Below are 17,961 nucleotides of genomic sequence, written 5' to 3'. Positions count from 1 at the left end.
AAGTTCAGAGAGTCGATTTCAGTACCCAAATTTCAGAAGTCTAAGTCTTTTGGAACGAGACCCCCTCGACGGCCTGTCGTGCCCATGACGGTCCGTCGTGGGTTCCGTCGACTCACACAGTTTTTCCAGAAATAAAATCTGCTGCTCAAAACGACTAAACAGGTCGTTACAATAGTAGGCACTAACAAAAGATAATTGCTAATTTTTGAATAATGCTTACCCTATATGCAAGTTGACTAGCACGAAAACAGTAGCGACTAGCTAGAAGACCCTTTTCAAGGACAGTAAGTTAGCCCTCCATGGTGATGATGCAACGAAGGCCTTCTCTCTTCAACATTAATTCAAAAGCCTCGTTGATTTAAGAAAATGGGAGTGTATGAGCGATGAATATATCCAGTTCAAGTTCCTATTCATGTATTTCTCAACAACAAAAGGAATATCCTAAATGAGGTTTGTATTTCCAATGAAGGTTCCTTTGAGAGTCCTTTCATTTAGAAATTCATAGGGGTTCCTTGAACACAGCTTCCTTATGGGGTATCCCAATAATAACAGCCACTCCTCACCCCTGAAAATCAATTACAACAATGTTCGTTAAGATAAATGTTACAAGAATATACAATTAAGGAAATATGATGATAGAAAACATACATCATGGACACATTCAAATGTTGGACTCGTAGCATCAATATTGCAAAAACATTCCACACTCCTATCCAAATCACCACCAGTCATCTCAGCAATTAACTGATCAAATAATCAAAAATGAAGAAAAGATTATCATGTCTTTTTTTTTCTTTCGCAATATGATCCATTAGAAGAAGTAAATAGGAGTAACTCTCGAAATTGTTTACTATCATCCTTTGGGTTCACAAACTGTGTCACAACAAATTTCTTAGCTGTAGAATAGAAAAAATGGATGAATTAGTTGCTTTGCTATGAGACAAGTTACAAGGAAGGAATTATAAAATAATGGATCAAGAATGTGTAAGGCTTAATAGTTAATTACCTTGCTCAAATATGCTAGCATTTAAATCAACACTAGTGAAGAATCAACAATTCTTGCTCCTTCTGCAGCCTGACCAAATGAGATCAGATCATTAGTAAGATTAACATATATATGGATAAAAACAAAACAAAACAATAAAGTTATTTGTCATGCAAAGAATACTCACAGCAAGGCTTACAAGCCCCTAGCCAAAAAATAGTCACACTTGAACCTTTTGTTGGTTTAGCAACATTCATAGAAGGATTTAAAAAACATCTTCAAATAAAGGATAAACGTCGTACATCAGCATGTATAAACCACCTCAATAGATATACACAAAAAGGATTCAACAGCGACAAAGTAAAATTTGATTAAAATCGGTTAAAGAGGAATTGAAGCAAGCAAGCACAATAAAAAAAATTAATGTAACTAGTATAGCTTCTGATGGTTTCATTCATTGAATAGGAAGTAAGTCACCTTCAAAGAATAGGATTATTTGTAATGACTTTTTTAGCGGGACTGATACAGTATAACTGAAGTGACTTCTCAAAGAGGAATGAGTATTGTTATCGAATAATCACAGAAGGCTTTGATTGTAGCTATGCATTTGACTCCCAAAGCGATCAAAGTGCTCTAGGATTGATATTCCCATATATTTGGGAAGACACTGGTTGAAAAAGACATCAAATGGAGCATGCAATCTAGCTGATTTGACCATTCCACATATTGATATATTTTTAGATCTTAAAAACTAGATTCATGAACGATTAGCAAGTGAAAGACCGATATCTTTGTACCAACACTCTAAATATTGGTACCGGAGCATGGTTGAGACCAATGTGAAACTACGAATGCCAGATCCACATCTTTGGGAACGGAAGACCCGAGGCCTCATTGAACAAATGCACAAAAAGGAGTATATTAAAACTACTCCTAATTTTTTCTTGGTTGAAGTTCCTATATTCTCTTAGTTGAAAACATAATACACCTAACCTTAGGAACTGTGTCAGCAGCAACCAACTTCCCAACAGCAATGATTACCAATTTGCGTAGGTGAGGAGTAGTTTTGGCCTTTTTCTGTTGAAACAGTTAAACTTAGCCATAGGGCTTTAATGGCAATCTTACAAGAAAGTATAGATCAGGACTACATGGCATCTCAAATTTAATTTAAGTTTCTTGAATAAATAAAAGTGTTATGATAGGAAGCATGCTACTAAAAAAATTAATTATTCTAGATCCATGATTTTCTACAGTTTAAATATAATACATAGCACTGCCACGAAATGAAAGAAAACAATGAATGGGAGAGCAAAAACTACCTGGAATATGTAATTAGCGTTAATAAAGTGTCCAAAACTTCTGAAGAATGGATTCATCTGGAGAGAACCTCAAAGCTTATAGCTCTGTGGATGCAAGGGTTGCTTTCCTGAAACAGCCACCTCTGAAAAAACAGCACAAACCTAGACCAAGAAAAACAACAAACTCAATTAACCAAAAAAGATAATAGAAGGCACTGACAGGACATAGGTACTAACAGGAGATAGGTGGAACATAAATATTTGGGAAAATGGATACACTAAATGCAAGTTGACTTGCACGAAGACCTTCTGGAAACTTATTAGTCAGGAAGGACTTAAGTATTTCAAACAAGGATTGTGCCATAGTTTATGATAAGAGTGTAGGCACCAGTAAACATGCAGACGCATGTTAAGAAGAAGAAATGCAATAACCTAAACAAGTAAATTATTGCAGTTGTGTATTTGCAAGACTACGAAAAAGAATTATTCAAACTACAATACACCCACCTCGACATGAATACTTATGATGTTTTTAAGAGTCTCTGCAAGATCTTTATGCAAACTTTCAATGGAAATTTGTCTCGATAATTGAAGTTCATACAACCTCTTAAAGCTAGTTAGCAAGCAGTGAGCATTCATAATCACCATCACCATCCTGCAACGACAACAATTGCACATTTGACCAAGCTACATCAATAGAACACAATCACCTTCAATTTGTTAAGGGCACATACAACAACTTCTATTATATCAGATTTAAGTTTGATAATGAGCTCATCTTTAATCCCCTTTGATTTGTCAAGGACGAAGTCCTGTAGCTCCCCACGACTCTCAGTAGCACAGAAGTTCAATGCTTTTACACAAGATTCTACAAGCTTCCTTTTCTCACCATTATGAAAAAATGCCTCTTTCACCAGAAGGACAAAAGATTTAAAATCTTGGAAAAGCAAAAGAAAACAGCTTATAGTTACCAGTTCAAAAAAAATTATTTCATATCAACAATCCCCTGCACAGTTCATAATCGTAATAATTTCCACCAATGCACCTGAAGGAAAACTTGGCAGACATCTGTGGGAGCATTTAATGAAATTCTCCATCTTAAATACTACACTTCTCCATACTACACTACTGCCTATTTTTGGAACAATGATACGTTGATAATGAGCTCATCTTCAATCCCCTTCAATTTGTTGAGGGTGAAGTCCTGTATCTTAGTAGACTACAAGTTCAAAGCTTTTACAGAAGATCTCAGAGCTTCCCTCCCACCATGTTTAAAAGATGCCTCGTTCATTAGATGAGTTAAAAATCTGGAAAAGCAAAAGAAAACAACTTTGACTTACCAGTTCAAAAAAAAAATTACTTCATATTAGCAATCCCTTATATAGTTCATGATAGTAATAGGTTTCACAATTGCACCTAATCTTGTCTTTTTAGAGAATAGAGATCTCATATAAACGATGAGTTCAAAAAGATAGGGAATTTTCGCTTTGTAAGACATAAATTAGCGCATAAGCTGTGGATAATTCTTCATCATAGCAATGGTTATATCACGCATAGAACTATCAAACACGTCCTGGCGATAACAACATAAGCATTCAAAGAATTCAATATCCTGGAGTAGTATGGCGGAACATCACCAAATTACCTCAAACATCATGTTCTAGTCTAGCCATTGCAGCTTTTGGATCCTTCTCATAGTCATCCACCCAATGCTTGGTCTTTTCTCAAACAATAGCGACTAGCTAGAAGCTCCTTTTCTGGGACAGTAAGTTTAGTCTTCCATGGTGATGATGCAACGAAGGCCTTCTCCCTTCAACATTGATTCAAAAGCCTTGCAGATTTAAGAATATGGGAAGTGTAGGAGTGATGAATTTCTCCAATTAAAATTCCTTATTCATGTATTTCTTAACAAAAGGAGGAATATCCCAAACGAGGTTTGTAGTTTCCAAAAAAAGAAGCTTCCTTTGAGAGTTCGTCCATTTAGAAGTTCATAGGGTGTGCCTTGAACACAGCTTCCTTATGGGGTATACCAATAAGAACAGCCACTCCCCACCACTGAAAAATTAATTACGACAATGTTCGTTAAGATAAATGTCATAAGAACATACAATTAAGGAAATATGATGATAGAAAACATACATCATGGACACATTCAAATGCTGGAATCGTAGCATCAATATGGCAAGTACATTCCACACTACTATCGAATTCACCATCAGTCATCTTAGTAATTATCTTATCAAATGATCAAAAATGAAGAAAAGATTATCATGTCTTTTTTGTCTTTCGCGAAATGATCCATTAGGAGAAGTAAATATGAGTACCTCTTGAAATGGTTTACTATCATCCTTTGGGTTCAAACTGTGTCACAACAAATTTCTTAGCCGTAGAATAGAAAAAATGGATGAATTAGTTGCTTTGCTATGAGACAAGTTAAAAGGAAGGAATTATAAAATAATGGATCAAGAATGTGTGTGGCACAAGAGTTAATTACCTTGCTCAAATCTGCTAGCATTTAAATCAACACCAGTGAAGCACCATTAATTCTTGCTCCTTCTGCAGCCTGACCAAATGAGATCAGATCATTAGTAACATTAACATATATATGGATAAAAACAAAATAGAACAAGAAAGTTATTTTTCATGTGAAGAATACTCACAGCAAGGCCTACAAGCCCCCAGTCGAAAAATAGCCACACTTGAAACTTTTGTTGGTTTAGCAACATTCAAAGAAGGCTTTCGAAAAATTCTGCAAATAACGGATGAACGTCATATCATCAGCATGTGTAAACCACCTCAATAGATATACACAAAAAGGATTCAACAACGAGATAGTAAAATCTAATTAGAATCGGTTAAAGAGGCATTGAAGCAAGCAAGCACAACAAAAAAAATTAATCTGACTAGTATAGCTTCTGATGGTTTCATTCCTTGAACAGGAAGTGAGTCACCTTCAAAGAAAAGGATTATTCGTAGTCAATTTTGTAGGGGGACTGATACGGTATAACAAAAGTGACTTTTCAAAGAGGAATGAGTATTCTTTATGGAATACTCACAGAAGGGTTTGATTGTAGATATGCATGTGGCTCCCAAAGCGATCAAAATGCTACAGGAATGCCCTTCCCATATAGTTAGGAAGTCACTGGTTGAAAAGAGACATCAAATGGAGCAGACAATCTAGCTAATTTGACCATTCCACCACATTGATATATTTTTGGATCTTAAAAATCTAGATTCATGAACAATTAGCAAGTGAAAGACCGATATCTTTGCACCAACACTCTAAATACTGTTGCAAGATTGGTACCGGAGCATGGTTGAGACCAATGTGAAAATACGAATGCCAGATCCACAATCTTTGGGAAAGAAAGACCCGAGGCCTCATTGAACAAATACACAAAAAGGAGTGCATTTAAAATGCTCCTAATTTTTTCTTAGTTGAAGTTCCTATATTCTCTTAAATGAAAACAGAATACACCTAACCTTAGGAACTGTGTCAGCTGCAACAAACTTCCCAACAACAACGATTACCAATTTGCGTAGGTGTGGGGTAAGTTCGGCCTTTTTTCTGTTGAAACTGTTAAACTTAGCCATAGGGCTTTAATGGCAATCTTACAAGAAAGTATAGATCAGGACTACATGGAATCTCAATTTTAATTGAAGTTTCTTTAATAAATAATAGCGTTATGATACGAAGCATGCTACTAAAAATTAATTGTTCTAGATGCATGCTTTTCTACAGTTTAAATATAATACATAGAATTGCCACGAAATGAAAGAAAACAATGAATGGGAGAGCAAAATATACCTGGAATATGTAGTTGGCGTTAACAAAGTGTCCAGAACTTTTGAAGAATGGATTCATCTGGAGAGCACCTCATAGCTTATAGCTCTGTGGATGCAAGGGTTGCTTTCCTGAAACAGCCACCATTGTTCTGAAAAAACAGCACAAACCTAGACCAAGAAAAACAACAAACTCAATTCACCAAAAGAGAAAATAGAAGGCACTAACAGGATATAGGTACTAATAGGAGATAGGTGGAACAAAAATGCTTGGGAAAATGGATAACCTATATGCAAGTTGACTTGCACGAAGACCTTTTAGAAATGGCAAAAGTATTCATTACCCCCCTGAACTTGAAGCTTTTTATACAATGTACACCTAATCTTTATTTTGTTTTAATTACCCCCCTGAACTTGCTTATTCATCCTACACGTACACCTTTTCCGTCCACTCAATATGATCGTGTCTACACGCGCATGACACGTAGATAAATAATTTACCACCTAGATAAATAATTTGCCACCTAGATAATTATTATGTTACCTAGATAATACCGACCTTCAAATGTAAACTTCTGAAAGAAGCTTCTCGATTTTCTCTGAACCTCTCTTTGATCTTCCCTAAACCTATCTTTGATCTTCCCTAAACCTCTCTTTGATCTTCCCTAAACCTCTGACGAAAGTGTAATCGACAAAGTAACGAGTAGATTTGTGCCATTAGAGAGTTCGTGAAGTGTTTGGTCGATTTTCTCTAAACCTCTCTTTGATTTTCCCTAAATCTCTCTTTGATTTTCTCTAAACCTCTCACGAAAGTGTAATCGACAAAGTAACGAGTAGATTTGGCAAGTGTATTCGACAAAGTAACGGTAGATTTGTGCCAGTTGCAGTTCGTGAAGTGTTTGGTCGTTTTTCTTTGGATCTTGTCTGAAATTGTGTCTACAAGTAAGTGATTATCCACTCGATTTCGCGTAGTCTTGATGTATTGTTGTCTGTTTTCTTTACTTTTTCATACATATTTTGCCTATTTTGCCTATTTCGTTTAACGTTTCGCCATAGTTTCCGATTGAGTTTCCGATTAGGGGTCTAATACTTTTCAACTAGAATTTTCACTTAATGAATGTATTATTATGAAGCTTTTTACCTTATTCATGCATGAAATTTAGGCTTTTTGGTAAAATTAAGGTTCTAAGTATTAGGGTTTCTGGTATTGTTAAATGGTGGGGTATTTTATAATTGGCAGCCTTTATAATTTGTTTAAGTATATTGTGTGGGATGCCTATTGTATGTTGTTGAGTAATACATCTACTATCCTAAGTACCAATTGTTGCTTATGTTTTGGTGTTATTATATATGTTTCGATTTTGTTGCTTGCATTGTACAATATACTGATTATTATTGTGGTTATAGGTTGACAGTATGACTAGTAAGTACCTCAATTTAAGGTTCAAATTTGGGGGTATGTTGGTGAGTGAGGTAGGTCCAGTATATGTTGGGGGTAGGACTGCATATGTAGACAATGTGGATGAAGATCATTTATCAATTCCTGAACTTGCAGATTATGCTAAGTCTTTTGGGATTAGTAAGTTAGGAAAAACATATGCAGCTCCATCTCTAGGGGGTGATTTGGTGGAATTGAAAAATGACATGGACATTTGTAGCATGGCATTATTTATGCATGATGGGGACACAATAGATATTTATGTGTGTGATAACACTATTCTGGATGATGTGGGTCCCAGTGAAGGTCAAATTAGTCAATCTTTAAGTCAAGTGGTTGAGTCTTTTAATTCACATGGGGAATCTCTAACTGCACAACCAAAAAAATCAGATCTAGGTTTAGGTTCCTCTTCTTCCTTTCCAGCTACTGAAAGACTTGAAAATGATGGGATTGCAAGGGTCGAACAAGAATGCCAACAAGAAAGTGATGATGATTATTCTTCAATAGATTGGACTGATACTGAAGAAGAAGTTGAACCAACTATCCAACAAGGAACTGAACCTTCTATTCAACAAGAAGTTGAGCCAATTACCCAAGAAAATGCAGAGGAAGACATAGACAGTGATTCTGTCTGTTCTGACCAGTCTATTGACTATGGTAGTGATGTGCATGAGGAGTTGAGAATTGTTAAGGAAGATGTGAGAAAACTTAGAGAAAGTAGGAGGAGAAAGAAGAAGGAAAAACCAAAAGGTTTTTTAGGTGAAGTTGGATTTGATGAAGGGTATGAGGATATTGAAAAAGGGAAAAAGAATTTCAAGGGTAAGCTAACAGAGGATGAGCCATACTATGACAGTTCTGACTGTGATAGTTTTCAAAGTGATGAAGAAGAACCTGTTTCTGATGATGAACTTGAAGGAGGGAGTTTAAGGGGGAGAAAGAAGAGTAATAGGGTGGTATATGATTCTTCTTGTGATATTGTAATATGGCAGTGTGGTTTGATATTTGAAAGTGTAAAGCAATTTAGAGAGGCAGTTACAAAATATGCTATAAAAAAAGGAGTTGAGTTAGATAAGTATGTGAATGAGAGTACTAGAGTGAGAGTGAAGTGTAAAAGTGGTTGTCCATGGCTGTTGTATGCAAGCAAGGAAGGAAGGAGTGAGAACTTTACTATCAAGACATACAATCCAAGGCACAAATGTACCAGGACAACCAATAATATTTTGTGTAATTCAAAGTTCTTATGCAAGTATCTGAAAGATAGGATTATTTCTCAACCTAGTATAAAAGGGTGGGAGATACAAGAATTGGTGAGGAAAGAGTTGAATGTTCATGTAGGCAAGGCAGTTTGTTTAAAAACAAGAAAAATTATTTTAAAGGAAATTATGGGAGATCATGTGGCAGAATTTAACAGAATCCTAGACTACAAGGATATGTTACTCCAAACAAATCCTGGTAGCACTTGTTTTGTGAAGCTTAAAGATTCAGAATCAGGAAGTGGGATGAAAAAATTTCACTCTTTTTATATTTGTTTTGATGCTATGAAAAAGGGTTTTCAACAAGGATGCAGAAGATGTATAGGGCTAGATGGGTGTTTTCTAAAGGGAATTTGCAGGGGTCAACTTTTGGTAGCTGTTGCTAAAGATGCAAACAACCAAATGTATCCAATAGCATGGGCAGTCATTGATACTGAAAGCAAGTTGACATGGAAATGGTTCATGACCATTCTGAAAGATGATCTTAATCTAGGAAATGGTTCCCAGCTAACTATCATTAGTGATATGCAAAAGGTAATTGAATATCTTTCTTTTGTTTATGTTTCATGTAATTGCTAAAATTTAACTTGCTTTTTTTGCTTTGCAACTACAGGGACTAATAGCTGCTGTAGATGAACTATTTCCAGAATGTGAGCACAGAATGTGTGCTAGACACATATTAGCAAATTGGTCACAAAACTTCAGAGGCTTAGAGAGAAGAAAGAAATTTTGGGCTTGTGCTAGATCAACATTTGAGGCACAATTTAAGTACAATATAAATGCCCTGTCCAAGCTGGGAATAGGTATTGTTGAATCCCTTATCAAATACAACAAGGAGACATGGTGTAAAGCTTTTATTCAAACATTTTCAAAGTGTGATAGCATAGATAACAACATGGCAGAGAGTTTCAATTCTTGGATCTTGGGACCTAGGAACAAGACCATTGTAACTATGTTGGAAGAAATTAGAGTTAAGGTGATGAGTAGAGTGAGTAAGTCAAGAGCATTTGCTGAAACATGGACAGATGGAATATCTCCAATGGCAATGATGGTATTCAATACAAATGTAACAAGATCAATGCAGTGCAACATTGAATGGAATGGTGATGTTGGATTTGAAGTGTTAGAAGGGGTATACAAGCATACTGTGAACTTGGGTCAACAAAAATGTAGTTGCAGATCATGGGAATTAAAAGGTATCCCATGTGCACATGGTATAGCAGCAATGAACCACTTGAACATGGATGCATCACAAGCAATATCTAGTTGGTATAGAAAAGACACATATATGAAGACATATTCTCATTTCATTCAACCAGTCCCAAACATGGAAATGTGGCCTGAAAGTAGAAACCCAATGGTTGAACCACCTGAGGCAAGACAAATGCCTGGTAGGCCACCAAAGAACAGAAGAAGAGAAATTGGTGAAGTGAGAAAAGCTGGAAAGTTGCCAAGAATGGGGACAGTAATGACATGTTCACTTTGCAAAGGACCAAATCATAACAAGAGAAATTGTCCAAAAAATCCTAAAACTAAGTCTACACCAACACCCACTCAAGAGGTACATTCATATTAATTTGCTTTTATAAATTATGTTAGATTACTTATTAAATTTAATGTCTTGTTGTGTTCTTTTTCCAATCATATTAGTCCACCACTGGAAAAAAGAGGGGTAGAGGTCATTATGAAAGAACAAGCACCAGTAAGACTGGTACAAGAAGAGGTGCAGGAAGTGGTTACAAGAAGAGGCCTAAAGTTGTTGGACAAGGTGTATTTGTTGCTGATACTGGATATACGTGTATTAATGTAAGTGTCTTATAAACTGTCAAAATTATATTTGTCTTCTAAATGTGAATCCCAAAATAACTATGTAGTTGATATTGCAGCAAGGATTGTCTAGCAGAAGGAGGGTTAATACTGGTGTGGTGAGTTCTGCACATGTGACAGGTGATATTGGTTTTAAACCTACCAAGGGACTGAAGTGGAAAGGCAAACAGGCCATGACTCAAAGACAACTTCAAGTCGAAAGTGTTGTGCGTCGTATTCAAACCAGATCAAAAGCTGATGGCATTCAAACAAGGTCACAAGCCAAAGGAAAATCACTCTCAAAGAAAACTTCTTAGTTGTGTGGTTGTGGTGTCCAACCAAACTTGAAATAGTGTTTTATGTGGTTTTATGTGTTGATGAATCTATGGTTGTTCAAACAAACTTAAAGTAGTTACTGTTTTATGTTTTGCTAGTTAACTTAAGTTATTGTGGTTGTTGGTTGGTGCTTGTGTGGTTATTCAACTAACCTTAAAGTAGTGATTGTTTTATGTTTTGCTAGTTAACTTAAGTTATTGTGGTTGTTGGTTGATGCTTGTGTGGTTATTCAACTAACCTTAAAGTAGTGATTGTTTTATGTTTTGCTAGTTAACTTAAGTTATTGTGGTTGTTGGTTGGTGCTTGTGTGGTTATTCAACTAACCTTAAAGTAGTGATTGTTTTATGTTTTGCTAGTTAACTTAAGTTATTGTGGTTGTTGGTTGAAACAATGAAACACTATGATGCTTCTTTTTTATGATCAAGAAAGCACTAGTTATGTTATGTTTGTTGCCTTCATGTTATTATTTCATGGTATCATAGTACCCATTACATGTAATTGTATTGATCAGCAAAAACAGCAAAAACATACATTAATAGAATACCAAACCAAACTAATCCACAAAATGAGTTCCTAGTTCTGTTGAACAAGGAACACCAAACCAAACTAATAACAATTGCATTAAAAAAATATTCAACAACAAACTAAATAAAAGAACAATATCACATTGCATATCAAACTAATACCCAAAATCAGTTTCAATATCCATTTGCACTTGAGCTGTTCTTCTTGTTTGTTGGTTTTCTTCAACAAACCCAAAATTACAATATTCGCTTGGGTCGGAAATTCAGGATCATACCAATCGAAAAACTTACAAGAATTTCGAAATGAGGACTGCATTCATAAAATCAAAGTTAAAAAAATGAAATTGCATAATACGAAGTTGTCAAATAAAAAGCAAAAAAGGAGTAACAATACATACCCCATAGTGTCTACAACCGAAAAATCTACGTCCGGGATTGTCATTTGTCCATGAAATTTTCAGAATTGGAGGAGCCCCACATAAACAAACAAGTCTCCTGCTATTGTTCATGAATTTAGCAATAACAATTAAAATAAAAAAAGTGAGAAAAATCTGAAATTTGAAAAAGGGAGAAGGGATGAAGAAGAATAAATAGGTAGAGAATAGAGAGAGAAAAAATCTTAAAATAACCCAAATATTAAAGAAAAAATAGATTTTTACTAATATTACCGTTGTAACTTTATGATGTGGCAAAAAATTGCTGTCTCACGCGCCGTCTAGAGTTTGATTTCAGTTTCTATGCCAGGTGGACGGAAAAGGTGTACGTGTAGGATGAATAAGCAAGTTCAGGGGGGTAATTAAAACAAAATAAAGTTTAGGTGTACATTGTATAAAAAGCTTCAAGTTCAGGGGGGTAATGAATACTTTTGCCTTTAGAAATTTATTAGTCAGGAAGGACTTTAGTATTTCAAACAAAGATTGTCCATAGTTTATGATAAAGAATGTAGGCACCAGTAAACATGCAAACGCATTGTTAAGAAGAATAAATGCAATAACCTAAAGAAGTAAATTATTGCAGTTGTGTATTGGTAAGACTACGAAAAAGAATTATTCAAACTACAATATACCCACCTCGTCATCAATACTTCTGATGTTTTTGAGAGTCTCTGCAAGATCTTTATGCAAACTTTCAATGGAAATTTGTCTTGATAATTGAAGTTGATACAACCTGTTCAAGTTAGTTAACAAGCAGTGAGTATGCATAATCACCATCACCATCCTGCAACGACAACATTGCACATTTGACCAAGATGCATCAATAGAACACAGTCACCTTCAATTTATAGAGAGAATTGGTTTTGGAGGGAAGGTTTATTTCATGAGCATGGGATTGGGAATGGGTTTGTCACGTTTCAGATTATTTATATGCACCGAAAAATAGGTAAATAAATCAATTAGAGTCAGGTTAGGACGTGGGGTGAATTTCCCATTCACCCCTTAAGTGGGCAGTGCACCGGCAGCAGTTACACCAGTCTGCATTGATGGACCCAATCAACTGGGCGTTGGTCCACCGACGGGCCATTCTGTGCCCTCCGTTGATTGGGTTTGAGGCTGTCATGTGGTCAATCCTTCCCCAGGATAAGTTACCATCGACGCCACCCCATCTACGGGGCATCAGTCAACCAAAAGGACGTGCATTGAGCTCGTTGATTTACACTGCCAAGGCAGTGTCTCGACAGCCCTTAAGTCCTTCTTGTGGGCCCTATTGCAGGGCCTTTTAGAAGTTGTACCCGGACGTTTCAAACGTATATACAAACCTTAACAAGTTGGAGATCTCCCACATAAGTTTCACCCAAAACAAATACACGTAACACGTTCAAACATGCTAGTCCCCAACAAGACACACTTTGACGTCTCAAGGGCTAACTTTCGAACGTCTTGGACGTTCGTAGACGTTTGACCTCCAACCTTCATGAAACACCATATAATTTCTTTAAACATCATTATAACTCATTTTAAGACTTCATATGCTCATGAGATACCATATATAAGCACGCATACACACATGAGACACATAGGTGACTAGTCGTCGAACGTCTTGGTCATCCCTTGACATCTGACTTCCAAATCACCTCAAACTTTACATACTGCCTCTATACCATATTATAAGCCATTTTAAGGACCTTATATCCTTATGACGAACATGTTATTCTCTAGACACCCTAATTCATTTTGGGGGTCCTACAACAACAGTTAAAGAAGTTGGAGATTTGCATCACTAGGGAGTAATATAAACACATGTTTAGAAACTTTGTTGGTCCTCAACCAGAAAATTAAAAACACAAACTCTAATTTCAAGACACACCACAAATAAATTTCTTTATCAAATAAGAACAAAGGATTAATGGATTCGGTTGGTACTAACAAATAGTCCACATGAAAACTTTTCGCAAAATAAATCCTCTCGTTCTCATGAAACATTTTCAAAAACAAAGAATCATTTAAGTGATAACAACTCAAACTCAAGAAATGACTCAACTCATTACTCTTTCACATGCTCACTTAACTCAATTAGGAATTTTGAAATCGCCATTTTTTCAACTTACATGCCCTCACAAAGTGTGTCCCAAAACCACAAAAGTATATAAACAAGACAACGGACAAATATGCAACACACTTTTATTCGCAAAGAATATCTCATTCAGACAAAGGTCACACCATTGGCTTGCCCATATTTTCAATTAACATTGAATCAACTACATTTGGTTAGAAATCTAAAAGGATTTTGTTAAGCTTGTAATATAGGCTAAGGAAAGGTTAGGATATCATTTATAATTAAGTCACACCATACTTGAACATTATACAACAACTCATCATTTCCAACTTTCTCCACTTTTCAAACCCATGAACATTCCACACTATTTAGCATTTTCTTTTCTTATTTCAACTCTAGGTTCCCCACATGCAACCATTTTCAACTTTTTGAGGATTCAAGTATCATTTATTCATTTCCTTATTTCTTTTTCAAAAGTTTTTCTTTCTTTTTAGGACTTTCCATACAACAACTCATCATTTCCAACTTCCTCCATTTTTCAAACACAGGCACATTTCTCACTATTTTTCACTTTTCTTTTCTTGTTTCCACTATAGATGCCCCACATGCAACCATTTTCTACTTTTGGAGGACTCATGTCGCATTTATTCATTTTCTTTCTTTCCTTTTTTTTGAGAAAAAATTTCTCTCTTTCCATTTTGTTTAAGACTTCCCATACATCCCTCAATTTCTCTCCTTTTTTTCCTTATTTTTTGTAATGAATTTCCCATAACACCCCCAACTTATGTTTTTAGCCTCAACTTTCACAACCTCAAGTTCAAGAAGAGAAGGGTTCAAAAGAGGGTTATTTTTTCAAAAAAGGATAAGGCTTATAATGTGGTTGTGCAATACAAAGGATTAGGCTCAAAGGGGACAACTAAGGATACATTTAGTGCAAAGGTGGGATTTCTAGGCCAAGTGGACTTCAAGAACATCAAAAAAAGCCTAAGATCATTTCTCCAGCCAAAACCCAATCAAGACCAACATTTCAAAGACCAAATGGGCAAGTTCTAGGTGACAAAAGTGAAGAACACATGGCATGCCAATCAATCAAGATGGTTCAAAATCTTACTTCCTTTTCAAAATACAAGTAGCATTGGACATTTTAACCGCTAACGAATTAAAAGTAACAAAAAATGTTGAAAGAGTTGTCACAAAATCATTCACAACATGCTCAACCTTTCAAAAACGGAGAGGTATGCTCAACACTATTCAAATGCATGACGATATTCTTAGTACCAACAAAGACCATTAGCCATAAAGTACTAAATTTAGGTATTTGAAGTTAGGCTTAGTTGTTTTTGCGTGACATCAATCTTAAACAAGTTCAAGTCACATCTAATTGTACCATAATATAATTTATTTTTATAAAAAGAAAGAGGATACATAACATTGCATAACAACACCTCTTCCTCTATTTTCTTATTCTTCTTTTGATGTGGTTTGACTACTTTATTGGCCCTTAGTAATCATGAGGACCTTGTGCCACCATTGTTGTGGAAAAATAAACTCTTCCGTTATTTCTCTCTTATACCCCAACATAATTAAATTCTTTATCTTCACTATAAGTAACCCATCCTCTTGCACCTTTTTTATGCTTAATCATGATTATAACACATAATATAATCTAATGTTAAGAACCTTCCCTTAATTTTCCTATCTTTGTCTCCCAATTTAATTCTCTAAGTGAACATCAAAACGTACCATGCAGCATCAGATCATTTACAGTCAGGTCTTTTGTGATACAGATCTCAACATGCAATATACATCTAAAATAACCAGGATACATGTACTCAGTCTAAAAAGGAAGATAAGTAACTATGATTTGGAGTTCTGAATTGAGATTGCATATATTTTTGTATTATCACACTAAGTTGAATTAATTAGGGTCTTCAAGACACAAGCACTTAAATTACTAGCAATCAGCTTCGTGAAAGCCACTTGTAGTAGCAGAATACAAAATGATGCTAGAATCCATATTAAACATTTCACCCAATAATAGAAATCAAAAGAAAACACAAATCTCTCCGAATATACACACTTTTGAACACTAAAATCATAAAATAGACATTTATTTTCAAACTTGTACCATATATTATCTCAGGAATTTTATTGCACACTTTTACCTCCAGAGATGCCTCAGGAATTGGTTGTATTTGTGGATGAGTCTTCATTCAAGAACTACTACCTCCTCAAAAATTTCCACTTCCACAGCCTGGACTGCCTTCTACCTCGCCTAATTTCTTTCATTTAAGTTAACATCAGATAAAAATAAGAAAAGGAGAAGTATCAGAATAAGAAACTAAAGATGATAAAATATATACACATGGGAGAAAATATCAATTCATAAGGCAAAGCATCAAATCAATTTTTTAAAGCTACAAGCATCATAAATTAACTTCATGTCAGCCTAATCTATCTATACTTCTTTAAAAGCATGAACTCCAAAAAGGAATGTTGAATTACTAAAATATCCCTCACTTAAAAGATAATTATATTACGCAAATACCCCTCTGCTCTCTTTCGTTTCTTCAGTTTACAGTTGTAGGAACTAGATTTTTGGCCAAGAGAAGATGGTGGGGCTTGTGGGTATGGAGAAATGGGTGTTTGATTTTGTGGGTATGGATAAATGGCTGATCTGGAGCTGAAGAAGAGAGAATTTCAAGGAAGATTTGGAGAAAGGAATAGTGATTTCAAAGAGCTGGGAGAAGCACAGAGGCGGATGAAGCCACAACAAAAAGGAGACGGGTGAAGAAGAAAGAGGCGATAATTTTTTTCATAAAAAGAAATGGATTTATATTTTTGGGACCGATCCCAACAAATTTGCTTTTGTTTTGTAAAAATTAAATTATTTTTTTGCTAACTTAAAAAAGAATAGACTCATTACGGATCGTAGCCACGACCAATAAAGAGATTGAGTTTCAACCATCATTTACTGCGAGCACGGGAGGCGAGCGACGTCAAAAAATGTCCAAAATAATGATTTCCAAATTTTTTTATCTTAAATTCTCAGAAAATATCAAAATCAAGAAAAATATTAGTCTTGCACCACTCACTTCTAAATCTCAAATATAATGGATTTCAAATGCCTGAAAAATATAAAAGTCAAGAAAATATAAGAACGCTTTGAAAAAATTACATTGTACCAATGACTTTAATATATCAAAATTAATGGTTTACAAGAAAAAAATAAATTTATCTGTTTCATAGATATTTGAAAAAATATATAATTCAAGAAAAATATTTAAAAACCTTAAAACCTAATTGACTTGAACCAATGACTTTAAAATATGGACAATAATTATTTTTTAAAAATCAATGTATTTTGTAAATGACTGAAAAACAGAAAAATCAACAAAAATATAGAAACAACTTAAAAAGTTTTTCGACTTGTACTAATGATTTTAAAATATTAAAAAATAGCTATTCAAAAAAAATTGTAAATGTATGAAAAATTATCAAAAATTTATTATTCGTAAATGGCCAAAAAATATAAACATTAAGAAAAAAATATATCAAAAAGACCTAAAAACATTTTGGCTTGTGTCAATGACTTAAATTATCAAAAACACCAAAAATCAAAATGTTTGGTTTGAGTCAATGACTTTAAAATACCAAAAATAATTGGTTTAAAAAAATTAAAATTTATTTTTTCGTAAATGTATAAATAAATGGATGGATTGTAGTTCTGACAACAAAGAGAGTTAAGTTTCAACCACCACTTATCACGATGTTTGTCGACGTAGACTCACATTTTGGCCAGATGTGCGCTCAAGGCGCAATGGAGGCCATCCATCCATCCCACGTGACACCATGCCAGGGGTGACGTCATATTTGACGCTCAAAAATGGCGAAAATAATGGTTTAACAAAATGTAAAATTTCCTTTTTACATAAAATGTCCGAAAAAAATAAGAAAAATATCAAACACTCCTCAAAAAAATATTCGGCTTGCACCACTCACTTCAATAAATCAAAAATATTGGTTTTACAAAAAAACAAATTGA

The 17,961-nt window shown here is 34.9% G+C and overlaps 1 protein-coding gene, 2 long non-coding RNA genes and 1 pseudogene across 3 annotated transcripts; 1 reads left to right on the top strand and 3 right to left on the bottom strand.

Moving 5' to 3' along the window:
* Positions 1-228: 228 nt before the first annotated feature.
* Positions 229-1,076, bottom strand: LOC107006519. The gene is made up of 3 exons (XR_003575470.1): positions 1,007-1,076; positions 649-896; positions 229-565 (listed from the first exon to the last, which is right to left on the bottom strand). It is a non-coding gene; the product is annotated as an uncharacterized LOC107006519 (long non-coding RNA).
* A 1,238-nt stretch (positions 1,077-2,314) lies between these two features.
* On the bottom strand, positions 2,315-5,877 carry LOC107006518 (annotated as a pseudogene).
* A 3,145-nt stretch (positions 5,878-9,022) lies between these two features.
* LOC114075178 lies at positions 9,023-11,102 on the top strand. Its single transcript, XM_027913477.1, has 4 exons — positions 9,023-9,291; positions 9,371-10,318; positions 10,408-10,563; positions 10,644-11,102. Exons 1-4 carry the CDS (start codon positions 9,043-9,045, stop codon positions 10,878-10,880), a joined length of 1,590 nt encoding a protein of 529 aa, XP_027769278.1. The 5' UTR covers positions 9,023-9,042; the 3' UTR covers positions 10,881-11,102.
* A 232-nt stretch (positions 11,103-11,334) lies between these two features.
* LOC114075077 lies at positions 11,335-11,958 on the bottom strand. The gene is made up of 2 exons (XR_003575409.1): positions 11,822-11,958; positions 11,335-11,733 (listed from the first exon to the last, which is right to left on the bottom strand). It is a non-coding gene; the product is annotated as an uncharacterized LOC114075077 (long non-coding RNA).
* Positions 11,959-17,961: the final 6,003 nt, after the last annotated feature.

Source organism: Solanum pennellii, chromosome 12 (assembly GCF_001406875.1).
Source record: "Solanum pennellii chromosome 12, SPENNV200".
Classification (NCBI taxonomy): Eukaryota; Viridiplantae; Streptophyta; class Magnoliopsida; order Solanales; family Solanaceae; genus Solanum; species Solanum pennellii.
This window is presented reverse-complemented; position numbering and strand designations above follow the sequence as displayed.

Coding starts and splice junctions, on each gene's coding strand:
- LOC114075178 (XM_027913477.1), top strand. CDS start 9,043: ATGAAAAAGGGTTTTCAACAAGGATGCAGAAGATGTATAGGGCTAGAT. Junction 10,319..10,407: donor CACCAACACCCACTCAAGAG/GTACATTCATAT, acceptor CAATCATATTAG/TCCACCACTGGAAAAAAGAG. Junction 10,564..10,643: donor CTGGATATACGTGTATTAAT/GTAAGTGTCTTA, acceptor TTGATATTGCAG/CAAGGATTGTCTAGCAGAAG.